Source organism: Salmo trutta, unplaced genomic scaffold (assembly GCF_901001165.1).
Source record: "Salmo trutta unplaced genomic scaffold, fSalTru1.1, whole genome shotgun sequence".
In the NCBI taxonomy this organism is placed as follows: domain Eukaryota; kingdom Metazoa; phylum Chordata; class Actinopteri; order Salmoniformes; family Salmonidae; genus Salmo; species Salmo trutta.
The window spans coordinates 1,814,152-1,840,742 of record NW_021823258.1 but is presented as its reverse complement, the minus strand read 5'-3'; the positions used below and the strand labels follow the sequence as shown (position 1 = coordinate 1,840,742).

The following is a 26,591-nucleotide window of genomic DNA, read 5'->3' as shown; positions in this document are numbered from 1 at the left end:
TCAGTCAGTCTGCCTCCCACAGAGCTGGGTTCAGTCAGTCAGTCTGCCTCCCACAGAGCTGGGTTCAGTCAGTCAGCCTCCCACAGAGCTGGGTTCAGTCTGTTCTTCTCAGGGAGGGAACGTAGCCTTGGAGCAGTGGGTACAACGTCTGTAGTTGGACTGGGAACATGATGACGGGGGCTCAGACTCAAGGATCTTTCTCAAAAATATGTCCTCTCTGCTCGCTACTTATCAAACAGCACTGGAGGAGAAGATGTGAGGCTCTCCATAACTTGGCCAGGAGAGAAGACCGGAGGAACTGGGGGTAAGACTCGATAAAGAGACCAAGTTCTCTCCTCAGCATATTTCCTGAGCCTTCGTCCGTCCGTCCATCCGTCCGTCACAGGCTGGAGGGGAAGCCATCATTGTGAAGGGAACCTCTGAGATGCTTGTTAACTGAGGGGTTTTGTGTCCCTGGCTGTCTGCCCCGTCTCTGGTCCCAGAGAACACTGTAGGTCCATTGTTCCTTCCCACACACAAGTGTCAACTAACTAACTAACTAACTAACAAGGTTCATCCTGGGCAGCTTCTGAAAAGGCAATCTATTTACTATATAAACACCGTACTTTTGACCAGGGCTCCTACGGAAGGAGAATATGGAACTCAGGGGATAGGGTGTCATTTGGGAAACCGCCTCTGCCTGGGACTCCTTCCATTTGTTAATCAGAGGCCATATCAGAGCCATTGGCACCCGGCGGAGTTGATACTACACTGCCTCTGCCTGGGACTCCTTCCATTTGTTAATCAGAGGCATATCAGAGCCATTGGCTCCCGGCGGAGTTGATACTACACTGCCTCTGCCTGGGACTCCTTCCATTTGTTAATCAGAGGCCATATCAGAGCCATTGGCTCCCGGCGGAGTTGATACTACACTGCCTCTGCCTGGGACTCCTTCCATTTGTTAATCAGAGGCCATATCAGAGCCACAGTTCTGAGTTTTCCTTCAGTTGTCTGGGAATGGGGGGGAATACAACCAGAGCTGCATCCCAAATGAAACCCTATTCCCTAGTCAAAAGTTGTGCACTATATAGGGAATAGGGTGCCATTTGGGACACAAGAGTGAAGGCTCTATTGAGACCTGGGTTATGAATGCCTTGTTCTGCTCTTCTCTATGGATATCCTGTCTAGATAGAGAAGGTTAGATGTCATCCTGTCCAGATAGACCAGGTTAGATGTCATCCTGTCTAGATAGACCAGGTTAGATGTCATCCTGTCTAGATAGACCAGGTTAGATGTCATCCTGTCTAGATAGACCAGGTTAGATATCATCCTGTCTAGATAGACCAGGTTAGATGTCATCCTGTCTAGATAGACCAGGTTAGATTTAAGCCCTCTCACGTGGTCAGTCACATAGCAGGCCCAGGATTCAGATTAGTGTTCATCTTGTAGAGACCATAGTCAGGATGTTCCATATCTAGATGTACTAATGTCACCATGTGATTCATCTGTATTAACTGGAACTAAGAGTGAATGAGTCGTACACTTCCCTATTAACCACACAACCACACACATATTTAACCTCACCACGCACAGTTACTGAGGCAAAGCGGAAACAACAAAAGTTCAGCTTTGAAAATAATGCCATAGCAACAGAAACATGAGCTTAGATGACTGCAATGAAGCCAAAACCTGAACAGCTGGAGAAGCCGGTCACCCCCACATCAATCCAGACCCATAGAGAGCCAAGTAGTACTGATTCAACCTCTATGGGTTTTACTGACTGAGTGACAACTGACCAATCAGCCACCTCACAATAAGGGGGAAATGAGGTCAAAGGTTGTAACATGCCGGTAGCATCACTTACGTCTTTGTCTGATGGATGTGGGAACATGGATGACTGGCCGTAATACATAGTGTCATCAGGGTAGTCGCTCTCCACCCCCTCTACAAACCTCTTTCTGGTAGCACTAAACATGCTGTTAGTCACCTGGAGAGGGAGGAAAGGAGGAAAGGGTTTAGGACACAGGTCACCAACTGGTCGATCGCCATCCACAAGGCATTCCTAGTCGATCAAACATTTATGGAGAAAAGCCAACGATAAAGGCTTGAGCTACATTTTTATTATTAGTTGTGTTGCCCTGTTGGCGGTGGGTGCACTTGATTCAGAAGCCCTGTTGGCGGTGGGTGCACTTGATTCAGAAGCCCTGTTGGCGGTGGGTGCACTTGATTCAGAAGCCCTGTTGGCGGTGGGTGCACTTGATTCAGAAGCCTTGTTGGCGGTGGGTGCACTTGATTCAGAAGCCCTGTTGGCGGTGGGTGCACTTGATTCAGAAGCCCTGTTGGCGGTGGGTGCACTTGATTCAGAAGCCCTGTTGGCGGTGGGTGCACTTGATTCAGAAGCCCTGTTGGCGGTGGGTGCACTTGATTCAGAAGCCCTGTTGGTGGTGGGTGCGCTTGATTCAGAAGCCCTGTTGGCGGTGGGTGCACTTGATTCAGAAGCCCTGTTGGCGGTGGGTGCACTTGATTCAGAAGCCCTGTTGGCAGTGGGTGCACTTGATTCAGAAGCCCTGAGCACCAGATAGGCAAAGTGTTCCCATTTTCAACCATTTCATTTGTTTAAAAACACAAACTCCTCCTACCCGGCGGACTGGTTGATCTGTGGCTAAATCAAGTGGACCCAGTGCACTGGCTAATCAGACAGCTCAAATCACCATGCCTACAGCTTCCACGGCCCCGGCCACAACAGAGTTTCATACTAGCCTACGTGAGATTTCATAACTTTGAAAACCATGACCAGAGAGAGACTGTCAAAGAATACGGCAAAGAGCTGCTGCTTTTATCAGGGAGTTCATGTCCAAGTTTATTCAGCACGGTCACTGTTTTTATTCAACACTATTACAAAACATAAAAAGCTCTTCTCCCTACTTCCACTCACCCTGCAGCTGAAATGAGTAGTCGTGTGTAGACAGCCCTTCCTTTTTCTAATTATTAGATCTGACTGGGAAAAATATTTTGGAGCGGTCATCCAACTGGGCGTTCCAACCTGAAGATCCCTGACGTCATGACATGCTCAGCTGTGCCTGACCAGCACGACACCAACGGATGTGTTGTTATCAAAGCTGGAGTTGTGAAATATATGGTTTGAGAAGAACAAGACTGCATATAGTCAATATGCTGTGTTACTGTATCAGGCCTACTGCACCAACCTCATTCCTAAAGAACCATTTTTTTAGGAGGTTAATGGTACATTTTTTAAGTCAATTTTCTTTTCTTTTCTTTTGTAAATGTGAGCGGTAGATCTTGGCTTGCTTTCTGACTGGGAAAGTGATCTGGACTGGATCTGAAAAGTTTGGTGACCACTGGTTTAGGACAACATGGAGTGACTGACAACGAGTGATGATAGCCAATCACAGTCTGGAGCTGGCCATAAGCCCCTCCTCCCTGTCAAAGTCCTTGCCAATAGGAGCCAGGGGTAGGGGTGGACTCGAGGTCCTGGTTGGTCACATAGCTGAGCAGTGGAAGTCATTGATCATAGGAGTTGGATTGGCTGGTTTGTTGACAACAGCTGACCTGACCTACTGGTGCAGCCAGCTTCAGTGAGGTCAGGTTGTCTTATCTTCCTGAAAACACATGGCCCCTGTGGAAGAGCACAGAGTATCAACCCTCACACACACACACCACACACACACACACACACACACACACACACACACACACACCTCATCTAATAGCATTAGCTTACAGCAGATAAACAGTGTTCGGCGCAACGCCACCATGCTTAGCTTTGGATTATGTAAAAGCTTCTCTGAGTAGTGATATTTTTTAAGTGTTTCTTTAATAACTAGCTGGCCAAAAACACAACCAGCTGAAAAGTAGGCCCGGATGCAGTATCTTCGAGTTCCCAGATGCCTTCATATTGTAGCCTACTTTTGAAAATATGTTTTCTACATTTCCCTTTTTGAAGCAAAAATTCTCCATCTAGCCTTGTAGCACAAACTAGACATCTTGGACCCATTTTACAGTTTGGGCCCAAGACCGTTGGCTAGGCTAACTAACTCAAAGGGATGAGGCCAAGCAAGAGCATAAAACAAAGCTATATCGGGGTTGTTTTGGAGAACAGAAAAATGTATTTTGTCTAGCAAATCCAGGCCAAGTACACTGTGGAATACAGTAGGCTGCTGGACGACCTTGAGAGGATGTTTGAAAACCAGCTGTAGGACTAGAGAGTAAACTATAATACTGTCAAAATCAAGGAAGAATCCATTAGCACTGACCCAAGACAACATGGTCCACCCTCTGAAGGAACACTAATGCCGAACTATTTATCTCCCACACCAGCTACCAACAGCCTGTGTTATGACCTTAGACCAAGATGAAAAACCTTCCCAGACTCTCACCAACCCGCTCTAAATACACCGAGTAGGCCATTTCCATTCGTCTCACAGCACAGCAACTCTGAGCCAGAAGCTCATGACTGAGACTGGCCTACACAACAACATCTAGGGCGTGTTCATTAGGAGAGTACGACACTCCAGGACACTCTTGGATGTTTAAAACTAAACATAACGGACCAACCTATTTTCAAACATCTGCTCCTTTTTCTGACCTCAAATTTACATTTTCACTAACAAATCTGCTCCCAAAAACATATTCAAATAACAAGCTGTATCCACAAATAACAAGCTGTATCCAAAAATAACAAGCTGTATCCACAAATAACAAGCTGTATCCACAAATAACAAGCTGTATCCACAAATAACAAGCTGTATCCACAAATAACAAGCTGTATCCACAAATAACAAGCTGTATCCACCAATCCAAAGAGGAATAGGCGGGCGCTTGACAGCCTGTTGGGGGCGGGGACAAATCCCATTGTTGGGGGCGGGGACAAGCATCTGGTCATTACACCCTGTATGTGTGGTGGTGACTAGATGGAGACCAGCCATCAGGACATTAAGGAGTAGGGGGGTAAAGGATGGTGGTGACTAGATGGAGACCAGCCATCAGGACATTAAGGAGTAGGGGGGTAAAGGATGGTGGTGACTAGATGGAGACCAGCCATCAGGACATTAAGGAGTAGGGGGGGTAAAGGATGGTGGTGACTAGATGCAGACCAGCCATCAGGACATTAAGGAGTAGGGGGGTAAAGGATGGTGGTGACTAGATGCAGACCAGCCATCAGGACATTAAGGAGTAGGGGGGGGGGGGGGGGGTAAAGGATGGTGGTGACTAGATGGAGACCAGCCATCAGGACATTAAGGAGTAGGGGGGGTAAAGGATGGTGGTGACTAGATGGAGACCAGCCATCAGGACATTAAGGAGTAGGGGGGGGGGGGGGGGGGGTAAAGGATGGTGGTGACTAGATGGAGACCAGCCATCAGGACATTAAGGAGTAGGGGGGTAAAGGATGGTGGTGACTAGATGGAGACCAGCCATCAGGACATTAAGGAGTAGGGGGGTAAAGGATGGTGGTGACTAGATGGAGACCAGCCATCAGGACATTAAGGAGTAGGGGGGGTAAAGGATGGTGATGACTAGATGGAGACCAGCCATCAGGACATTAAGGAGTAGGGGGGTAAAGGATGGTGGTGACTAGATGGAGACCAGCCATCAGGACATTAAGGAGTAGGGGGGGGGGGGGGGGGGGGTAAAGGACGGTGGTGACTAGATGGAGACCAGCCATCAGGACATTAAGGAGTAGGGGGGGTAAAGGATGGTGGTGACTAGATGAAGACCAGCCATCAGGACATTAAGGAGTAGGGGGGTAAAGGATGGTGGTGACTAGATGGAGACCAGCCATCAGGACATTAAGGAGTAGGGGGGGTAAAGGATGGTGGTGACTAGATGGAGACCAGCCATCAGGACATTAAGGAGTAGGGGGGTAAAGGATGGTGGTGACTAGATGGAGACCAGCCATCAGGACATTAAGGAGTAGGGGGGGGGGGGGGGTAAAGGATGGTGGTGACTAGATGGAGACCAGCCATCAGGACATTAAGGAGTAGGGGGGTAAAGGATGGTGGTGACTAGATGGAGACCAGCCATCAGGACATTAAGGAGTAGGGGGGGGGGGGGGTAAAGGATGGTGGTGACTAGATGGAGACCAGCCATCAGGACATTAAGGAGTAGGGGGGGTAAAGGATGGTGGTGACTAGATGAAGACCAGCCATCAGGACATTAAGGAGTAGGGGGGTAAAGGATGGTGGTGACTAGATGGAGACCAGCCATCAGGACATTAAGGAGTAGGGGGGGTAAAGGATGGTGATGACTAGATGGAGACCAGCCATCAGGACATTAAGGAGTAGGGGGGGTAAAGGATGGTGGTGACTAGATGGAGACCAGCCATCAGGACATTAAGGAGTAGGGGGGGTAAAGGATGGTGGTGACTAGATGGAGACCAGCCATCAGGACATTAAGGAGTAGGGGGGTAAAGGATGGTGGTGACTAGATGGAGACCAGCCATCAGGACATTAAGGAGTAGGGGGGTAAAGGATGGTGGTGACTAGATGGAGACCAGCCATCAGGACATTAAGGAGTAGGGGGGTAAAGGATGGTGGTGACTAGATGGAGACCAGCCATCAGGACATTAAGGAGTAGGGGGGGGGGTAAAGGATGGTGGTGACTAGATGGAGACCAGCCATCAGGACATTAAGGAGTAGGGGGGTAAAGGATGGTGGTGACTAGATGGAGACCAGCCATCAGGACATTAAGGAGTAGGGGGGGTAAAGGATGGTGATGACTAGATGGAGACCAGCCATCAGGACATTAAGGAGTAGGGGGGTAAAGGATGGTGGTGACTAGATGGAGACCAGCCATCAGGACATTAAGGAGTAGGGGGGTAAAGGATGGTGGTGACTAGATGGAGACCAGCCATCAGGACATTAAGGAGTAGGGGGGTAAAGGATGGTGGTGACTAGATGGAGACCAGCCATCAGGACATTAAGGAGTAGGGGGTGTAAAGGATGGTGGTGACTAGATGGAGACCAGCCATCAGGACATTAAGGAGTAGGGGGGTAAAGGATGGTGGTTGACTAGATGGAGACCAGCCATCAGGACATTAAGGAGTAGGGGGGTAAAGGATGGTGGTGACTAGATGCAGACCAGCCATCAGGACATTAAGGAGTAGGGGGGTAAAGGATGGTGGTGACTAGATGGAGACCAGCCATCAGGACATTAAGGAGTAGGGGGGTAAAGGATGGTGGTGACTAGATGGAGACCAGCCATCAGGACATTAAGGAGTAGGGGGGTAAAGGATGGTGGTGACTAGATGGAGACCAGCCATCAGGACATTAAGGAGTAGGGGGGGGTAAAGGATGGTGGTGACTAGATGGAGACCAGCCATCAGGACATTAAGGAGTAGGGGGGTAAAGGATGGTGGTGACTAGATGCAGACCAGCCATCAGGACATTAAGGAGTAGGGGGGGGGGGGGGGGGTAAAGGATGGTGGTGACTAGATGGAGACCAGCCATCAGGACATTAAGGAGTAGGGGGGGTAAAGGATGGTGGTGACTAGATGGAGACCAGCCATCAGGACATTAAGGAGTAGGGGGGGGGGGGGGGTAAAGGATGGTGGTGACTAGATGGAGACCAGCCATCAGGACATTAAGGAGTAGGGGGGGTAAAGGATGGTGGTGACTAGATGGAGACCAGCCATCAGGACATTAAGGAGTAGGGGGGTAAAGGATGGTGGTGACTAGATGGAGACCAGCCATCAGGACATTAAGGAGTAGGGGGGTAAAGGATGGTGATGACTAGATGGAGACCAGCCATCAGGACATTAAGGAGTAGGGGGGTAAAGGATGGTGGTGACTAGATGGAGACCAGCCATCAGGACATTAAGGAGTAGGGGGGGGGGGGGGGTAAAGGATGGTGGTGACTAGATGGAGACCAGCCATCAGGACATTAAGGAGTAGGGGGGTAAAGGATGGTGGTGACTAGATGGAGACCAGCCATCAGGACATTAAGGAGTAGGGGGGTAAAGGATGGTGGTGACTAGATGGAGACCAGCCATCAGGACATTAAGGAGTAGGGGGGGGGGGGGGGGGAGGTAAAGGATGGTGGTGACTAGATGGAGACCAGCCATCAGGACATTAAGGAGTAGAGGGGGTAAAGGATGGTGGTGACTAGATGGAGACCAGCCATCAGGACATTAAGGAGTAGGGGGGTAAAGGATAAAGAGGGATTGTGTGTAGATTGATAAGGGGGGATTGCATGTCAATCCGCCATCACCCACCTATTGAGTTGAATATCCTTTCTAGTGCCTGCCTGCCTGCCTGCCTGCCTGCCTGCCTGCCTGCCTGCCTGCCTGCCTGCCGTTCCGTAATTTATCCAGGTCAACAACAAACCCAGGAGGAAACCTCTCTGCCTTCCTTCCTGCATGATGCCTGTGTTTCACACAACAGCCAATTACAAGCCTGGGAACACCTCACACTATCATATAGACTTGTACCATTTGATACCCCTACTAGTCCTACTGATGAAGTGAGAGGGAACAGGCTTTTAGTATAGACGTGAAAGTATGTCATCTGTCTGCCCAAGAGAGGAGTTCACCACTGTAGATTGATTTTCTGAACAGTTTGGTTCTGGCTGTTAAGGGAGAGGGTTGAGGAAAACATCAGACTGAAGATGGTAGATTCAGAGAACATTGAGTACCATGTCCACAATGGGGCCAGAGTCAGGTAGATGGATGATGTGTCAGTGTTCAGCTGCTTCCTACACGGAGCAGTCCAGTTATAAAACACACATAAGGTCTTATATAGGCGGATTGATGTTTATCAGTTCAGAAAGTAGGAGTCATGCTTAGAAAACTCAGCAAACAGGTTATGAAATAAACCTAACATGGCCTGACAGCATCTGTAACAAAACAAAACTGATCGGCTAAGCCAATAATACTGTAATAACAGTGTCACCTATTTTTCATATATCTGTTCTTCTTCAGCCTCGTTCAAAACCACCATCTGCAATTTGAAACATGTCCTATCTATACATAATTATCTGGTCCCTGTGAGAGAGATGGGCACCTGGGAGTCAGTGTGTGAAGTGGGCATCTTCCTCAGAGCAGCTGGGACTCCCTTCCCGCCTCAGCACCCACCTACCTCCTCCCCTCCCTGGCTGACTGGCTCCCTGCCCGCCTCCCTCCTTCCCTCCCTGGCTGACTGGCTCCCTGCCCACCTACCTCCTTCCCTCCCTGGCTGACTGGCTCCCTGCCCACCTCCCTCCTTCCCTCCCTGGCTGACTGGCTCCCTGCCCGCCTACCTCCTTCCCTCCCTGGCTGACTGGCTCCCTGCCCACCTACCTCCTTCCCTCCCTGGCTGACTGGCTCCCTGCCCACCTCCCTCCTTCCCTCCCTGGCTGACTGGCTCCCTGCCCACCTCCCTCCTTCCCTCCCTGCCCGCCTCCCTCCTTCCCTCCCTGGCTGACTGGCTCCCTGCCCGCCTCCCTCCTTCCTTCCTTCCTTCCTTCCTTCCTTCCTTCCTTCCTTCCTTCCTTCCCTCCCTGGCTGACTGCCTCCCTGCCCGCCTCCCTCCTTCCCTCCCTCCCTCCCTGGCTCCCTGCCCGCCTCCCTCCTTCCCTCCCTCCATGGCTGACTGGCTCCCTGCCCGCCTCCCTCCTTCCCTCCCTGGCTGACTGCCTCCCTGCCCACCTCCCTCCTTCCCTCCCTGGCTCCCTGCCCGCCTCCCTCCTTCCTTCCTTCCCTCCCTCCCTGGCTGACTGGCTCCCTGCCCACCTCCCTCCTTCCCTCCCTGGCTGACTGGCTCCCTGCCCAACTCCCTCCTTCCCTCCCTGGCTGACTGGCTCCCTGCTGGAGCTCCAGAGCTGGACACGCCTCAGGACTACCACTCCTACCAGGAACAGTTTCTATCAGTGGACAGTGTACTACAGATAGCACTGTTAGCAGCAGAGATGCCACCTGAGGAGCACCACTCTGACTTCCTCTACCTGATAGATACATATGTGCTCCACACTAGTGTTGGACGGTATACTGAAACTCGATACTAGAACATGAAAAACGCTCCGGTACTCCAATTTTGTTACTTTCTGTACTTCTGTCAAATGTGTCTCACTGATCAAGCCAGTCAATGTCCCCCTTATTAGCTCCCACCAGGCGTACTGCACTTAGCCTGCACTGGGAGATCAACCTGACATGGCAACAGGGATCTGATCCAGGGGGGGTTGAATATCTCTGCTGTAACCAGGAAGTTTGATCTTGACATTTAGCCACTTAGCTAGCCAGTTAGCAAACCAAATGCATAGCTGGAGCCCCGAGGCAGATAGAATTTATTCAAAACATCAGATATTTTAGAGTTCTCCTTAACCTCATTGTTGGATATAAGCAGTGGAGAAGCACATGACCTCAACTGCATCCGCAAAATAGCTTTTTTTATTTTTTATTTTTTTATTATTATTTATTTTTTTTTTAAATCGGTATTGAAAAATCATACCATGGGTATTTCAAAATACCCCGGTATAAAACGGTATGTCGTCCCAAGCCTAATGACGGCCGCGCGACCCCGAGTAGGAAACATGGGGGTTTTGTCTCCCATCTCAAAGACGTGTCTGGGACAGCTAAATCATGTAGTGTAGACCGACTGTAGGCTGCTTTCCACACGCCTTTTTTTAATGACAGGGACCCATTAACCACAACAGCAATCCAGCGGTAGTATATTCTGCTAGAATAGTATGGTGGGGACTAGCACTATGTGCAGACGACATTAAACTGGGACCTCTGGACAGTTTAATGTCCAGAGGTCACAGTTTAGGAAGGCAGCGGAGAGGGGAAAGGCAGCGGCGAGGGGAAAGGCAGCGGAGAGGGGAAAGGCAGCGGAGAGGGGAAAGGCAGCGGAGAGGGGAAAGGCAGCGGCGAGGGGAAAGGCAGCGGCGAGGGGAAAGGCAGCGGCGAGGGGAAAGGCAGCGGCGAGGGGAAAGGCAGCGGCGAGGGGAAAGGCAGCGGAGAGGGGAAAGGCAGCGGAGAGGGGAAAGGCAGCGGAGAGGGGAAAGGCAGCGGAGAGGGGAAAGGCAGCGGAGAGGGGAAAGGCAGCGGAGAGGGGAAAGGCAGCGGAGAGGGGAAAGGCAGCGGAGAGGGGAAAGGCAGCGGAGAGGGGAAAGGCAGCGGAGAGGGGGAAAGGCAGCGGAGAGGGGGAAAGGCAGCGGAGAGGGGAAAGGCAGCGGAGAGGGGAAAGGCAGCGGAGAGGGGAAAGGCAGCGGAGAGGGGAAAGGCAGCGGAGAGGGGAAAGGCAGCGGAGAGGGGAAAGGCAGCGGAGAGGGGAAAGGCAGCGGAGAGGGAAAGGCAGCGGAGAGGGGAAAGGCAGCGGAGAGGGGGAAGGCAGCGGGAGAGGGGAAAGGCAGCGGAGAGGGGAAAGGCAGCGGAGAGGGGAAAAGGCAGCGGAGAGGGGAAAGGCAGCGGAGAGGGGAAAGGCAGCGGAGAGGGGAAAGGCAGCGGAGAGGGGAAAGGCAGCGGAGAGGGGAAAGGCAGCGGAGAGGGGAAAGGCAGCGGAGAGGGGAAAGGCAGCGGAGAGGGGAAAGGCAGCGGAGAGGGGAAAGGCAGCGGAGAGGGGAAAGGCAGCGGAGAGGGGAAAGGCAGCGGAGAGGGGGAAGAAGGCAGCGGAGAGGGGAAAGGCAGCGGAGAGGGAAAGGCAGCGGAGAGGGGAAAGGCAGCGGAGGGGGAAAGGCAGCGGAGAGGGGAAAGGCAGCGGAGAGGGGAAAGGCAGCGGAGAGGGGAAAGGCAGCGGAGAGGGGAAAGGCAGTGGAGAGGAAAGGCAGTGGGTGGAGGGAAGAGAATAATACCAACACCTCAACTCCTGTCCTGACAGAAAGACTGATGTCCCACCATTTAGCTGGAGCTAAATCAAGATGGACGCCAGAAGCACATACTGATTAAGTGTCAGGAATCAGAAGTGGACCAGGACCCACTCGCAGCCAATAACACTACAGTCTGGCTCTCTGTCAAGAGTAGAATACTAGAGCAGGCTATGCTGGGAGGACAAGGAACATCTTATCCTCCCACTGGAATCAGACAGATCTGGATCTGAGGGACACCAGTCATCTGTTTCGACTGGTTGAATGTTTTTTACTTGTATTTTCCATATATAAAAACAACACCTTACTGAAGGAATCTTCAACAGGCCGATCTTTTCTAGAACGGACGGTGGGGAACAGAATTACAAATAATTTGTAGACTACAAATTCACCACAAAGAAGAACAATCAGATAATATGACTAAAACAATCATTTCAAACCTTGCTTACATTGTATATGATCACGTGTCTCTCTATCATGCCTGGGAATACTTGGGAACAGATTTCCCAGATTAAAATCACGTGGTGTTTTTACAGTCTTATGGTCCAACAATGAAAAACCCCAAAAAATAAACAAAATGGTTCATTTTTATTTGTTAAGAAAAGTTAGGGGGCCAAACAAAATAAACCAAGCCGCGGGCACTGAGCTTGTCTGCTGCTTTAAGAGCACTGTTTATGGAACACAGATGACTGAGGGAGCCTGATGGAAATGGATTTGGGCGTCTCCTCCTCCTGCTGTAGCGACCACAGCTACAGGGTTAATGGCGCTGTCCGTGGTGCTGAAGCTGCAACGTAACACATTTCTAGCTTCTTGTTTTTCCCTGACTGAAAAGCTTCGTTACAGAAATCCCTCATTTGTTTAGGACATACATTCCCTATTCCCTCAAACCTTGCTCTCTTTACGTGACACATGTAAGCATCGCATGCATGTGACCAGTAGGGACTGACCTACAGCCCATCATAACCACATTAATAACTAGGTTATAACTAACTCCAACACCGTAACATGTGGAAAAGTAGAATTGATGCAGAGGACGTGAAAAATAAAGTCCAAACAGGAGACTGCTGGACTAAAGAAATCTCTGTTGACCAACAGTGTCCATTCATCAACCCTTGGTGGAACAGTAGGTGAATTTGGAGGCTGCTTGTATTCAGTTCCAACTTCTCTCGTAGTGAGAGACTCCTCATCAAACCCTGCTCTTTCAGGGCTAGATCACTGGGAAACATGGAGACTTCCTCTCATCAAACCCTGCTCTTTCAGGGCTAGATCACTGGGAAACATGGAGACTTCCTCTCATCAAACCCTGCTCTTTCAGGGCTAGATCACTGGGAAACATGGAGACTTCCTCTCATCAAACCCTGCTCTTTCAGGGCTAGATCACTGGGAAACATGGCGACTTCCTCTCATGAAACCCTGCTCTTTCAGGGCTAGATCACTGGGAAACATGGCGACTTCCTCTCATCAAACCCTGCTCTTTCAGGGCTAGATCACTGGGAAACATGGCGACTTCCTCTCATCAAACCCTGCTCTTTCAGGGCTAGATCACTGGGAAACATGGAGACTTCCTCTCATCAAACCCTGCTCTTTCAGGGCTAGATCACTGGGAAACATGGCGACTTCCTCTCATCAAACCCTGCTCTTTCAGGGCTAGATCACTGGGAAACATGGAGACTTCCTCTCATCAAACCCTGCTCTTTCAGGGCTAGATCACTGGGAAACATGGAGACTTCCTCTCATCAAACCCTGCTCTTTCAGGGCTAGTTCACTGGGAAACATGGAGACTTCCTCTCATCAAACCCTGCTCTTTCAGGGCTAGATCACTGGGAAACATGGAGACTCCCTCTCATCAAACCCTGCTCTTTCAGGGCTAGATCACTGGGAAACATGGCAACTTGCTGCTTCTTATTGATCCCTTTCAGAACACTAGTATGCAGCTCACAGGAGGCTGGTGGCACCTTCATTAGGGAGGACGGGCTCATAGTAACAGCTGGAACAGAATAAATGGAAAGGTATCAAACTCATGGAATGTATTGGTTTGATGCCATTCCATTCACTCTATTCCAGCCATTATTATGAGCCGTCCTCCCCTCAGCAGCCTCCTGTGCTGCAGCCAGAGTTACGGAACTGGCATAGTGGCATTTTGATGTTCTGCAAAGCCATTCAGACAGCTGGGTTTCCTCCCTCCTCCTCAGCAGCAGCAGTTTAACCGCCGTGCCCCAGCTCCCACCTAACAGCTCTAGAGCCAGGTGCAGCTGCAGTACTCTAGTCCATTACCTCCACTCCAGGCAGGACCCACAACTTCCCACTGGGACGCCATTTTGGATCTAATTCTCACCAATCACCTATCCAGCTGGTAGCTGCAGGCTCTAATCTAGTGGGCATCAGCGGCAGAGTCCCATTACCTCCACTCCAGGCAGGGCCAAAACCTCTCCACTAGGTCACCATTTTGGATCTCCATTCCTCTACTACCCATCTGGCTGCTGGAGGCTCTAGTCTAGTGGGTATCAATGGCACAGCTTGACAGGATGGGATACAGGGATGAATTAACACTTCCTCAGAGTGGGACTACAACACAACACTCAGACTAGTAGTAAAGCTATGAGCTCTTAATTCTGTTTGTAACTGTTCTGACACACTGAGCCTACAGATGTAGACTAAGAGGTTGTTTTCAGGTGCAGCTCTGGAATGCAACAACATGCAATAGAAGCCCATCAGTTCATAACGTGTCTGCAGTCTAGAAGAGCTGCATATGTGATGTGTCAATGGGAGGCAGTATGGGACAAAATGTCAAATGGCAGCGCACCAAATAGACCACCAGACTGGAGTCTAGTAGACCTCTAGACCACCAGACTGGAGTCTAGTAGACCTCTAGACCACCAGACTGGAGTCTAGTAGACCTCTAGACCACCAGACTGGAGTCTAGTAGACCTCTAGACCACCAGACTGGAGTCTAGTAGACCTCTAGACCACCAGACTGGAGTCTAGTAGACCTCTAGACCACCAGACTGGAGTCTAGTAGACCTCTAGACCACCTGACTGGAGTCTAGTAGACCTCTAGACCACCAGACTGTAGTCTAGTAGACCTCTAGACCACCAGACTGTAGTCTAGTAGACCTCTAGACCACCAGACTGTAGTCTAGTAGACCTCTAGACCACCAGACTGGAGTCTAGTAGAAGAGGTATAGACCACCAGACTGTAGTCTAGTAGACCTCTAGACCACCAGACTGGAGTCTAGTAGACCTCTAGACCACCAGACTGGAGTCTAGTAGACCTCTAGACCACCAGACTGTAGTCTAGTAGACCTCTAGACCACCAGACTGGAGTCTAGTAGAAGAGGTATAGACCACCAGACTGTAGTCTAGTAGACCTCTAGACCACCAGACTGGAGTCTAGTAGAAGAGGTATAGACCACCAGACTGGAGTCTAGTAGACCTATAGACCACCAGACTGGAGTCTAGTAGACCTCTAGACCACCAGCCTGGAGTCTAGTAGACCTCTAGACCACCAGCCTGGAGTCTAGTAGAAGAGGTATAGACCACCAGACTGGAGTCTAGTAGAAGAGGTATAGACCACCAGACTGTAGTCTAGTAGAAGAGGTATAGACCACCAGACTGTAGTCTAGTAGACCTCTAGACCACCAGACTGTAGTCTAGTAGACCTCTAGACCACCAGACTGTAGTCTAGTAGACCTCTAGACCACCAGACTGTAGTCTAGTAGACCTCTAGACCACCAGACTGTAGTCTAGTAGACCTCTAGACCACCAGACTGTAGTCTAGTAGACCTCTAGACCACCAGACTGTAGTCTAGTAGACCTCTAGACCACCAGACTGTAGTCTAGTAGACCTCTAGACCACCAGACTGTAGTCTAGTAGACCTCTAGACCACCAGACTGTAGTCTAGTAGACCTCTAGACCACCTGACTGTAGTCTAGTAGACCTCTAGACCACCTGACTGTAGTCTAGTAGACCTCTAGACCACCTGACTGTAGTCTAGTAGACCTCTAGACCACCTGACTGTAGTCTAGTAGACCTCTAGACCACCTGACTGTAGTCTAGTAGACCTCTAGACCACCTGACTGTAGTCTAGTAGACCTCTAGACCACCTGACTGTAGTCTAGTAGACCTCTAGACCACCTGACTGTAGTCTAGTAGACCTCTAGACCACCTGACGGTAGTCTAGTAGACCTCTAGACCACCTGACTGTAGTCTAGTAGACCTCTAGACCACCTGACTGTAGTCTAGTAGACCTCTAGACCACCTGACTGTAGTCTAGTAGACCTCTAGACCACCTGACTGTAGTGATTTATCACGTTCTAAATTCTGCAAGGCCTTGGACAGGCGCCGTTAGTTCTTGACAAGACCGACCGAGCTGTGTAGCATCCTGTCCAAACCCATCCACAGTAAGTCTACTTAGCATCCCAGATGGCAACCTACACCCTGTATAGTGCACTACTTTAGACCAGGGCTTGTGGGCTCTGGTCAAAAGTAGTGCACTACGTAGGGAATAGGGTGCATTTTGGGATACAGCCAGCGTATCAGCTAAGGAAGCAGATTAAAGAGATTCTGTGAGAAGCTAGCCAATCAGTATCTGTACTGCAGTGAATACTAATGTGACCTATTTATCATGTGTTTTTCCTGACTAAAGGGGCTAGCCCAACTTGTTCCTCTGCTATGCCTCAGATGGATACGAGATCAGAACACAAGGATTAGTCACACAAATAGAGAAGAGAAAACAACGCAGTAGCCAGCCTTGTTACATCATGTTAATGACATTTCCTTGGTACATTTTCATCTGGACAGAAATAAATAAAAATCGTCAAGACGGGGGGAAATGAGGCAGCATATCAAGACGGGGGGAAATGAGGCAGCATATCAAGACGGGGGGAAATGAGGCAGCATATCAAGACGGGGGGAAATGAGGCAGCATATCAAGACGGGGGGAAATGAGGCAGCATATCATCAAGACGGGGGGAAATGAGGCAGCATATCATCAAGACGGGGGGAAATGAGGCAGCATATCATCAAGACGGGGGGAAATGAGGAAGCATATCATCAAGACGGGGGGAAATGAGGAAGCATATCATCAAGACGGGGGGAAATGAGGCAGCATATCATCAAGACGGGGGGAAATGAGGCAGCATATCATCAAGACGGGGGAAATGAGGCAACTTATGTGCCCACAGTAGCATGAAGTACAGGCCATCTGTGCTGCTACCCATGGTACATACTGCTGTACCCAGGCAGCGCCCTGCTCCACTGGATCCACAGACACAGCACTGCCGTGGGCAGAACTCATACCAGGTGTGTCTTCAGTCAGACATCTGTTTCCCCAACATGACAGACCTCCAGCAGTGAGAATGTGCAATACTGCAACTCCAGGCTCTCCTAGGTGTCCAACAACACGTATCCCTAAAGATAGACTGGCCCTACCGACGACAAACCAGTCTGTCACCATTTCCATTCATGCTGGTTGCAGAACACTGGAGTGTTAAAAACAAAAGGACCAAAGAGACTGAACACATTCAGCCTACAGAATGTCATGGTCATAACATTAGGGTTGTTAGGATGAAGACAGACACACTGGTTATAGGAGAGGAAATCTGACCCACTCTGTCCTTCTCTGGGGAACTACAGATTACACACAAACACCAAGAGAGGGAGGGAGACACCAAGAGAGGGAGGGAGACACCAAGAGAGGGAGGGAGACACCAAGAGAGGGAGGGAGACACCAAGAGAGGGAGGGAGACACCAAGAGAGGGAGGGAGACACCAAGAGAGGGAGGGAGACACCAAGAGAGGGAGGGAGACACCAAGAGAGAGCGGGAGACACCAAGAGAGAGCGGGAGACACCAAGAGAGAGCGGGAGACACCAAGAGAGAGCGGGAGACACCAAGAGAGAGCGGGAGACACCAAGAGAGAGCGGGAGACACCAAGAGAGGGAAATATGAGAGACAGAGGGAGGAAAAGAGAGCGTGGTCACGTCAACAGTATTGTAAGGACTGGATTGTAAGGACAGCCTACAGCTCAACATATGGAAATTAACCTACTGTACACAAGCTCAACAAGGACCCTGGTACCCAATATGGAAATTAATCTACTGTACACAAGCTCAACAAGGACCCTGGTACCCAATATGGAAATTAATCTACTGTACACAAGCTCAACAAGGACCCTGGTACCCAAACATAACTAATATCGTTATAGTCAAGGACAGTCAATATTTGGTGCTGTAACAACTGACCTGACAGAGCTCAGAGGTGCCACATTCATGACTGGTTTTTGTTATGATTGTTTGTGGCCAGATTGTAGAATGTGGGTCAGAGTCAGGGGACGACAGGGGCCCAGCAGAGCAGAGTGGAGGAGAGGTAAGTAACAGCTGTAACACGGTGGGGGGGAATCAGAAGTAGTCCCATCCCAGACAGACAGACTGAACAGACTGAACAGACTGAACAGACTGAACAGACTGAACAGACTGAACAGACTGAACAGACTGAACAGACTGAACAGACTGAACAGACTGAACAGACAGACTAGGCCAGGGCCATGTAACTGGAGAGGACAGAGCACTGAGCAGTCCCCTAACCTCTGCCTGTCTTCCTGGGAACATCCCCTATTCCCTAGACAACTAGTTTAGACCAAGCCCATATGACTCCGGTAAAGAAACTAGTGTACTTTATAGGGAGCCATTTGGGACACAGTATATGTCTGACCTGACTGAACTGCTCTACAAATGAAGACAGGCTAGATCAAGTCCCAGGCCCTCCATATGGGTAGATAACTATCCCCGAACTAGAGGATAGGACAACATCACATGAAACCCCTTCATTAATAACAAATGAGTGATTCAGTCTTCAGACTACGTGGTCAGATATCCCACCTGTGGAACAATGCTGGCCAGGCTAAAAAGGAGTGATCTGGGCAAGCTGCCTTCTGGCAACAGATAAACCACCATGGGAGTATTCATCAAGTCTACAGGGACTTCCAGAGGGGTTTTAGAGAGAGTAGTTAAGACAGGGAAGGCAGTAGTGTAGTCAGGGACTTCCAGAGGGGTTTTAGAGAGAGTAGTTAAGACAGGGAAGGCAGTAGTGTAGTCAGACTTCCAGAGGGGTTTTAGAGAGAGTAGTTAAGACAGGGAAGGCAGTAGTGTAGTCAGACTTCCAGAGGGGTTTTAGAGAGAGTAGTTAAGACAGGGAAGGCAGTAGTGTAGTCAGGGACTTCCAGAGGGGTTTCAGAGAGAGTAGTTAAGACAGGGAAGGCAGTAGTGTAGTCAGACTTCCAGAGGGGTTTTAGAGAGAGTAGTTAAGACAGGTAAGGCAGTAGTGTAGTCAGGGACTTCCAGAGGGGGTTTTAGAGAGAGTAGTTAAGACAGGGAAGGCAGTGGTGTAGTCAGGGACTTCCAGAGGGGTTTTAGAGAGAGTAGTTAAGACAGGGAAGGCAGTGGTGTAGTCAGGGACTTCCAGGGGGGTTTTAGAGAGAGTATTTAAGACAGGGAGGGCAGTAGTGTAGTCAGGGACTTCCAGGGGGGTTTTAGAGAGAGTATTTAAGACAGGGAGGGCAGTAGTGTAGTCAGGGACTTCCAGAGGGGTTTTAGAGAGAGTAGTTAAGACAGGGAGGGCAGTAGTGTAGTCAGAGACTTCCAGAGGGGTTTTAGAGAGAGTAGTTAAGACAGGGAGGGCAGTAGTGTAGTCAGGGACTTCCAGGGGGGTTTTAGAGAGAGTATTTAAGACAGGGAAGGCAGTAGTGTAGTCAGAGACTTCCAGAGGGGTTTTAGAGAGAGTAGTTAAGACAGGGAAGGCAGTAGTGTAGTCATCTCTACTGTCAAGAGATAGAAACAGAAGAACAAAGCGATGCATAGGCCACTACACCATAGAAATAGCATCTCATTCTAGTAGGGTTGTGACAAGTACCAGCACCGTGGCACAACAATGCCTGATCTTCCACGGCAGAAAGAAAACCAAGGTGATTCTGGGTGACACCATAAAGGGGTGCTCGTCACAGGGAGGCAGGTAGCCTAGCGGTTAAGAGCGTTGGGCCAGTAACCGAAAGGTCGCTGGTTAGAATCCACGAGCCGGCTCAGTGGAAACAATATGCCGTTCCAACAACAACTGCTCCCCGGGCAGCGATGACGTGGATTAAGGCAGCCTCTGATTCAGAGGGTTAAATGAGGAAGACACATTTCAGTTGTACAACTGACTAGGTCTCCCCTTTCAACGTTAGGACTGTTTTCCTCAACTGACTAGGTCTCCCCTTTCAACGTTAGGACTGTTTTCCTCAACTGACTAGGTCTCCCCTTTCAACGTTAGGACTGTTTTCCTCAACTGACTAGGTCTCCCCTTTCAGCTTTAGGACTGTTTTCCTCAACTGACTAGGTCTCCCCTTTCAACGTTAGGACTGTTTTCCTCAACTGACTAGGTCTCCCCTTTCAACGTTAGGACTGTTTTCCTCAACTGACTAGGTCTCCCCTTTCAGCTTTAGGACTGTTTTCCTCAACTGACTAGGTCTCCCCTTTCACCGTTAGGACTGTTTTCCTCAACTGACTAGGTCTCCCCTTTCAACGTTAGGACTGTTTTCCTCAACTGACTAGGTCTCCCCTTTCAGCTTTAGGACTGTTTTCCTCAACTGACTAGGTCTCCCCTTTCAACTTTAGGACTGTTTTCCTCAGGAAACAGAGTCGGCTTCATGTTTTATTTCCTCTGAGGATGGCGAGCGATAGTGGTATCCTGACAACCCTACATTCTAGTTCTGTGGGCAACACAGGAGTGGTGAATCTGGTGCGAGCGCAGAATGAAATGGTGTGGTGTGGTGAATCTGGTGCGAGAGCAGTATGAAATGGTGTGGTGAATCTGGTGCAAGCGCAGTATGAAATGGTGTGGTGAATCTGGTGCGAGCGCAGTATGAAATGGTGTGGTGAATCTGGTGCGAGCGCAGAATGAAATGGTGTGGTGAATCTGGTGCGAGCGCAGAATGAAATGGTGTGGTGAATCTGGTGCGAGCGCAGAATGAAATGGTGTGGTGAATCTTGTGTGAGAGCAGAATGAACTCCCCATCTATTCCACTACAGAAAGGAGGACACAACCTGAAGACTACTTTACACCAGAATGTCTTCTCTGTCCCTCTCTTCCCCATCTACTCCACACTAGTATAGAGGACACCTTCCTTTAGGCTGCCCTGCTCTGTCCTGCCGTGCCCTGCTCTGTCCTGCCGTGCCCTGCTCTGTCCTGCGCTGTCCTGCCGTGCCCTGCTCTGTCCTGCCGTGTCCTGCCGTGCCCTGCTCCGTCCTGCCGTGCCCTGCTCCGTCCTGCCGTGCCCTGCTCCGTCCTGCCGTGCCCTGCTCCGTCCTGCCGTGCCCTGCTCCGTCCTGCCGTGCCCTGCTCCGTCTTGCCGTGCCCTGCTCTGCCCTGACCTGCTCTGCCGTGCTCTGTCCTGCCGTGCTCTGTCCTGCCGTGCCTTGCCCTGCTCTGCTCTGCTCTGCCGTGCCCTGCTCTGCCCTGCCCTGCCCTGTCCTGCTTTGCGCTGTCCTGCGCTGTCCTGCCCTGCTCTGCGCTGCCCTGCCCTGTCCTGCCCTGCCCTGTCCTGCACTGTCCTGCCCTGCCCCGTTCCGTCCTGACGTGCCCCGTTCCGCTCCGCCCCGCTCTGTCCCGACGCGCCCCGTTCTGCTCTGTGTCTCATTGACACTGATGACTATGACACCTATACTGGGTCTGGTTAAATGGACCCATTTGGCTGTGTGACAGGAGGCCTTGGTTCAGAGCTCACTGAAGCATAGCTCCTGCCAGGGAGGCAGCTCAAGACAAGCGCTGCTGGTTGATTGACACACTAACAATGGTAGTGTACTATACAGCCCTTGTTTATGGCACTGCACAGAGGTGATGCTGCTACAACAAGCAATACTATTCTACAGTATTCAGTTGTATTGTTCCTTTCTGGTTGATGTTGATTAGGAGTCCTGTGATTGAATATTTTCTGGTAATATATATTTTTTTACATCCAGCCCCAAGAGGTGCATATGAACAAAAGTATGTGGACACCTGCAAGTCGAACATCTCATTCCCTTCGCTGCTATAACAGCCTCCACTCTTCTGGGAAGGCTTTTCACTAGATGTTGGAACATTGCTGTGGGGGACTTGCTTCCATTCAGCCACAAGAGCGTTAGTGAGGTCAGGCACTGATGTTGGGCGATTAGGCCTGGCTCGCAGTCAGCGTTCCAATTCATCCTAAAGGTGTTTGATGGGGTTTAGGTCAGGACTCTGCAGGCCAGTCAAGTTCTTCCACACTGATCTCGACAAAGCATTTCTTTATGGACCTTGCTTTGTACGCGGGGGAATTGTCATGCTGAAACAGTGAAGAGCCTTCCCCAAACTGTTGCCACAAAGTTGGAAGCACAGAATTGTCTAGAATGTCATTGTATGCTGCAGTATTAAGATTTCCCTTCACTGGAACTAAAGGGTCAAGCACGAAACATGAAAAACAGCCTCAGATCATTATTCCTCCTCCACCAAACTTTACAGTTGGCACTATGCAGTCAGACAGGTAGCATTCCGCTGGCATCAAAGTGTTAAACAAAACAAAATATATCTTCCATTTGAGATTCTTCAAAGAACCCAACATTTGCACTGATGACAGCTTTGGAAACTCTTGGCATTCTCTCAACCAGCTTAACCTGGAATGATTTTCCAACAGTCTTGGAGTTCCCTCATATTCTGAGCACTTGTTGGCTGCTTTTCCTTCACTCTGCGGTCTAACTCATCCCAAACCATCTCAATTGGGTTGAGGTTGGGTAATTGTGGAGGCCAGGTCATCTGATGCAGCACTCCATCACTCTCCCTCTTGGTCAAATAGCCCTTAGACTGCCTGGCTATGTGTTGGGTCATTGCCCTGTTTAAATCTCAAATTTGGACTCAACAGACCAAAGGACAGATTTCCACAGTTTAATATCCATTGCTCATGTTTCTTGGCCCAAGCAAGCCTCTTATTATTGGTGTCCCTCAGTACAGTTTTTTTTTGCAGCAATTTGACCATGAAGGCCTGATTCACGCTGTCTCCTCTGAACAGTTGATGTTGAGATGTGTTCTCTTTGCTTATTTGAGCTGTTCTTTTACCAAATAGGGCTATCTTCTGTATACCCCCCTACCTTGTCACAACACAACTGATTGGCTCAAAGGCAATAAGGAAACAAATTCCACAAATTAACTTTTAGCAAGGCACACCTGTTAATTGAAATGTATTCCAGGTGACTACCTCATGAAGCAGGTTAAGAGAATGCCAAGTGTGCGCAAAGCTGTCATCAAGGCAAAGGGTGGCTACTTTGAAGAATCTCAAATATATGTTGATTTGTTTAACACTTTTTTGGTTACTACATGATTCCATATGTGTTATTTCATAGTTTAGATGTCTTCACTATTATTCTACAATGTAGAAAATAGTAAAAACAAAATAAAGAAAAACCCTGTAATAAGTAGTGTGTCCAAACTTTTGACTGGTACTGTATACATTTTAGAATAAGGCTGTAATGTAACAAAATGTGGATAAGGTCCAGGGGTCTGAATACACTGTATATCTAAACAAATACGCTTAATCCTCCCCCACCAACCCCACAGCCAGCACCACCGCCCCCACAGCCAGCAGTACCGCCGCCCGCCCCTACCCAGCAGTACCGCCACTAAACACGGGTTATCCTACTTCCAGCGTTTCCAGAGGGGATTTTGGTCAATATGTGCAACTTTTTTCTTAATACGCATCACTGATTCACTAAAAAGACCTGAATCACACCGTCTGTCTGTTAGGGCAGATCAAACAGCCTGGGCCTGGCACACCTGCTCTTCTGTTGCTGCCTGCCTGCACAGCTCTTTGGTTTGACTCCTCTGAAGCAGTTCACATTGATGTGGTTCAGCAACTGTTTTAACTACTGAGCCAGGTATGATGCTAGGCTGAGGATCCATCCCAAACCCATAGACCTTGGCTACAGCTTAGGGGCTTTTAATACTTACAAAATATGTCAAGTAACATCTGCCTGGCTTCCACATCAGATGTGCAGCTTATCTGTTTACAGTATCCTTACATTTGTCTTGAATGTGGACCCTTGAAGACCCATTGGATCTCTCCTTGGTACTGCATGTTCTTTGGCAGTAGTAATGACATCAAGGGCTGTTGACTAGCTTGTGTTTTAATAGAAACACATGTATGACCCAACTGAAGACAGAACAACAATATGTGGCTGCTGACCCCTCTGCTTCCACAGCCTTTGTACACTAGACAGCCAGGGCGCACACAATCTGGGACTACACTAATGACAAATGTTGGGGACTGTTAGTGCACTGTTAAAATGTAGGCTATTACCAGCAGTGGGTCACAACAAATGTTCTGGATTCAAAGAGATGAAGCCACACTCCTCACACCACACGCCAATCAAAATAAACAGTAAGTGGACGGGCCAAGCAGAATTAGAAACATACAGCCTACTTTAGAGAAGGCTGAATTGATTAACACAATAAAAAAATAAGACTTGATTTATTAATAAAGTGCATTCTGGTCATTAAAGACGCGATCTTCCAAAGGGACAATGATGGAAAAAGCAGTAGTTCAGAGAAACAAAGACCTAAAAAGGCATTAAAAAAATATACATTATTGAAACCTTTTAGGCATGAATAATTTCATTTGACCCTATCTAAAAAAATGATTATTTTGTCATTAGCGATAACACTGAGGAAATCAGACAGTCACCTTCACATCAATCACCATTCTGATTGCTGTCAGCCCTCACTTTGCTAAATTACAGATTCACTGACTGACTCAACCAACCCAAATACATAACAAATAGACTAGTGTTCACTGGAATATAAAAACACAATGGGGCCTAAATGCATTACATCCACAGCTGGAAGTCCTGGACAGAAACACTGAGTTGGGCTGAAGAAATGTTTGCTAATTTAGAGTAGGTATATTCTTTCTAATAGCTATTTCATTTAAGTCAAGACCTCCAAATCACTACCTGCAACCAAAACAAGACCTTTCCCTGAGTGTCAATGCAGATACATAGCTGGTAGAACTTGTAACAGACCTTTGAAACAGACAGTCATGAGTCTTATTCCTTTAGCTACACCATCATGTAATACCACAGCATGTAGCTACTCCTGAAAAGTCATTTCTCTCCAGACCAAGGACAACACAGGCTAATGCTTTGTACTCTGATCCTAGAGACTACTGGATGAACTGACGGCATGGGGAAATCATGATATTATCGTTTAGGTATTGTGTGTGTTGAGTGGCTAACTACGTGGCTTGGAAGTTACCTTAAATAGCTACTGTGTTGTCAGAAGTACCAGTAGGCTACTTTGGCTAACAACTCATGCAACTAGCCAGGCTTAACTGGCAAACATTCAATGGAACACGATGCGTTTAGGCTGAAGTTTGATTCCGTTCCGCTTGATAGAGAACTGGGAAACTTGAAATAAGTAGTTAATTCACTGGCTAGATAAAGTTGGATGAATGAACACTTCGGTTGCACGGATTAGCAAAGTCGGCTAACTAGAAGCACCAGAACTAAATTACACATAGAACCATAACACAAACACCAGAAGAGGTAACGTTGGCAAGTTAGAGAAGCATTTTATTGATACGGTAACATTAGCTGAACACAACCAAATCATCATGATAAGCGACAATAACCAAATGTATAGCCCAGATATTTGTGGATGTTTGATGCGATTTGCAATAGTTAGATCAGTGAACATTGTAACGTTAGCTGTTCGCTAAGCAGAGCTAACAAGCTAACCAAAATACGCGCTAGCTAGTTTTACTTGAATAGCTCATTGAAAACGGTAACTTAACTATACCTGTAATGAAATCACCTCCATAAAAACGGGATAAATCAGCTAACTAGCTGGCCGGCTTGCAAGACATCAGTAGGACTCAATGTTCAAACCTTGGGATAACTATTTGACTACAGCAAAGGGGGAGGGCTGCTGTGCGGATCGGGCCTGTCTTGGTTCTCTGTCGCTCTCAATTTGTACAGCCCCAGACAAAACCCAAAAAGATAAGGCAAAAGGTCGGATTACACCGCGACCACTCGCCCAATTTCCACCAAACCGGCGTCGCTGGGTGCCAAAATAATGCCGGTTCGACATGCAACGTGTCCCTGGTGGAGCATCGTGGATATTTTTAAAGGAAAAAACAGAGAAAAAACTCACCGCATTAATTTCTCTTCTCGCAGATCCAAGATGGCGGTGTACTCTAACATCGAGGATGCTGGGAATGCAGCCTTTCCCCTCTGACCCTGCCTCTACCTCCAGAGCCATCTCCTGTTGCCGTGCTGGGTGGATGCTCTTTCTGCGACTGTTGCCACCGTAGAATCGTCTCCCTCGCTTCATTTTCTTCTCTAAACAGACCGTGAAACATGTTACGTGACCGAGCAGGATCTATATAGACATCGAAGACGTGAATTGTGACGTAGCCTATGAAATGGCATTAGAAATGTGACATTAAATGTAAATACTTTTTTCATCACCCCACCTTTCATCACAGAACATCACTGTTTTGTCATTTGTTGCAGCCAAAATTATACACATGTACGTGAACAATTTGATAGTTTGCTAATTGCAATTCATTCTCAGTTGCAGGGGTCATGGGCTAAAAAGTGATGATGATTTTGATGATTGTGATGATGATATGGAGACACTGTCCCAATCCATCACATTTTGGAATATAGTTTAACATTATATTGAAATGATATAACTAACTTTAATGTGCAAGATGCCCAACCGTTTTGTATGTATTGTCTGTTTTCTTTGACAGATAGCCACCATTCAGTGTTTATCCTCTTT

At 48.8% G+C, this 26,591-nt stretch overlaps 1 protein-coding gene across 2 annotated transcripts in view; it reads right to left on the bottom strand.

Moving 5' to 3' along the window:
* Positions 1 to 26,112, bottom strand: part of LOC115189928 (CCR4-NOT transcription complex subunit 2) — a 60,249-nt gene extending 34,137 nt beyond the window's left edge. Inside the window, exons 1-2 of one of the 2 annotated variants that reach the window (XM_029748437.1) lie at positions 25,959 to 26,112; positions 1,844 to 1,966 (exon numbers count right to left, since the gene is read on the bottom strand). In XM_029748437.1, coding sequence (XP_029604297.1) covers positions 1,844 to 1,966; positions 25,959 to 26,066 — 231 coding nt within the window. In that variant the 5' untranslated portion in view covers positions 26,067 to 26,112. Of the gene's footprint in view, positions 1 to 1,843; positions 1,967 to 25,604; positions 25,699 to 25,958 lie in introns of those variants that run through there. The other variant, XM_029748438.1, reaches the window with a different exon arrangement.
* Positions 26,113 to 26,591: the final 479 nt, after the last annotated feature.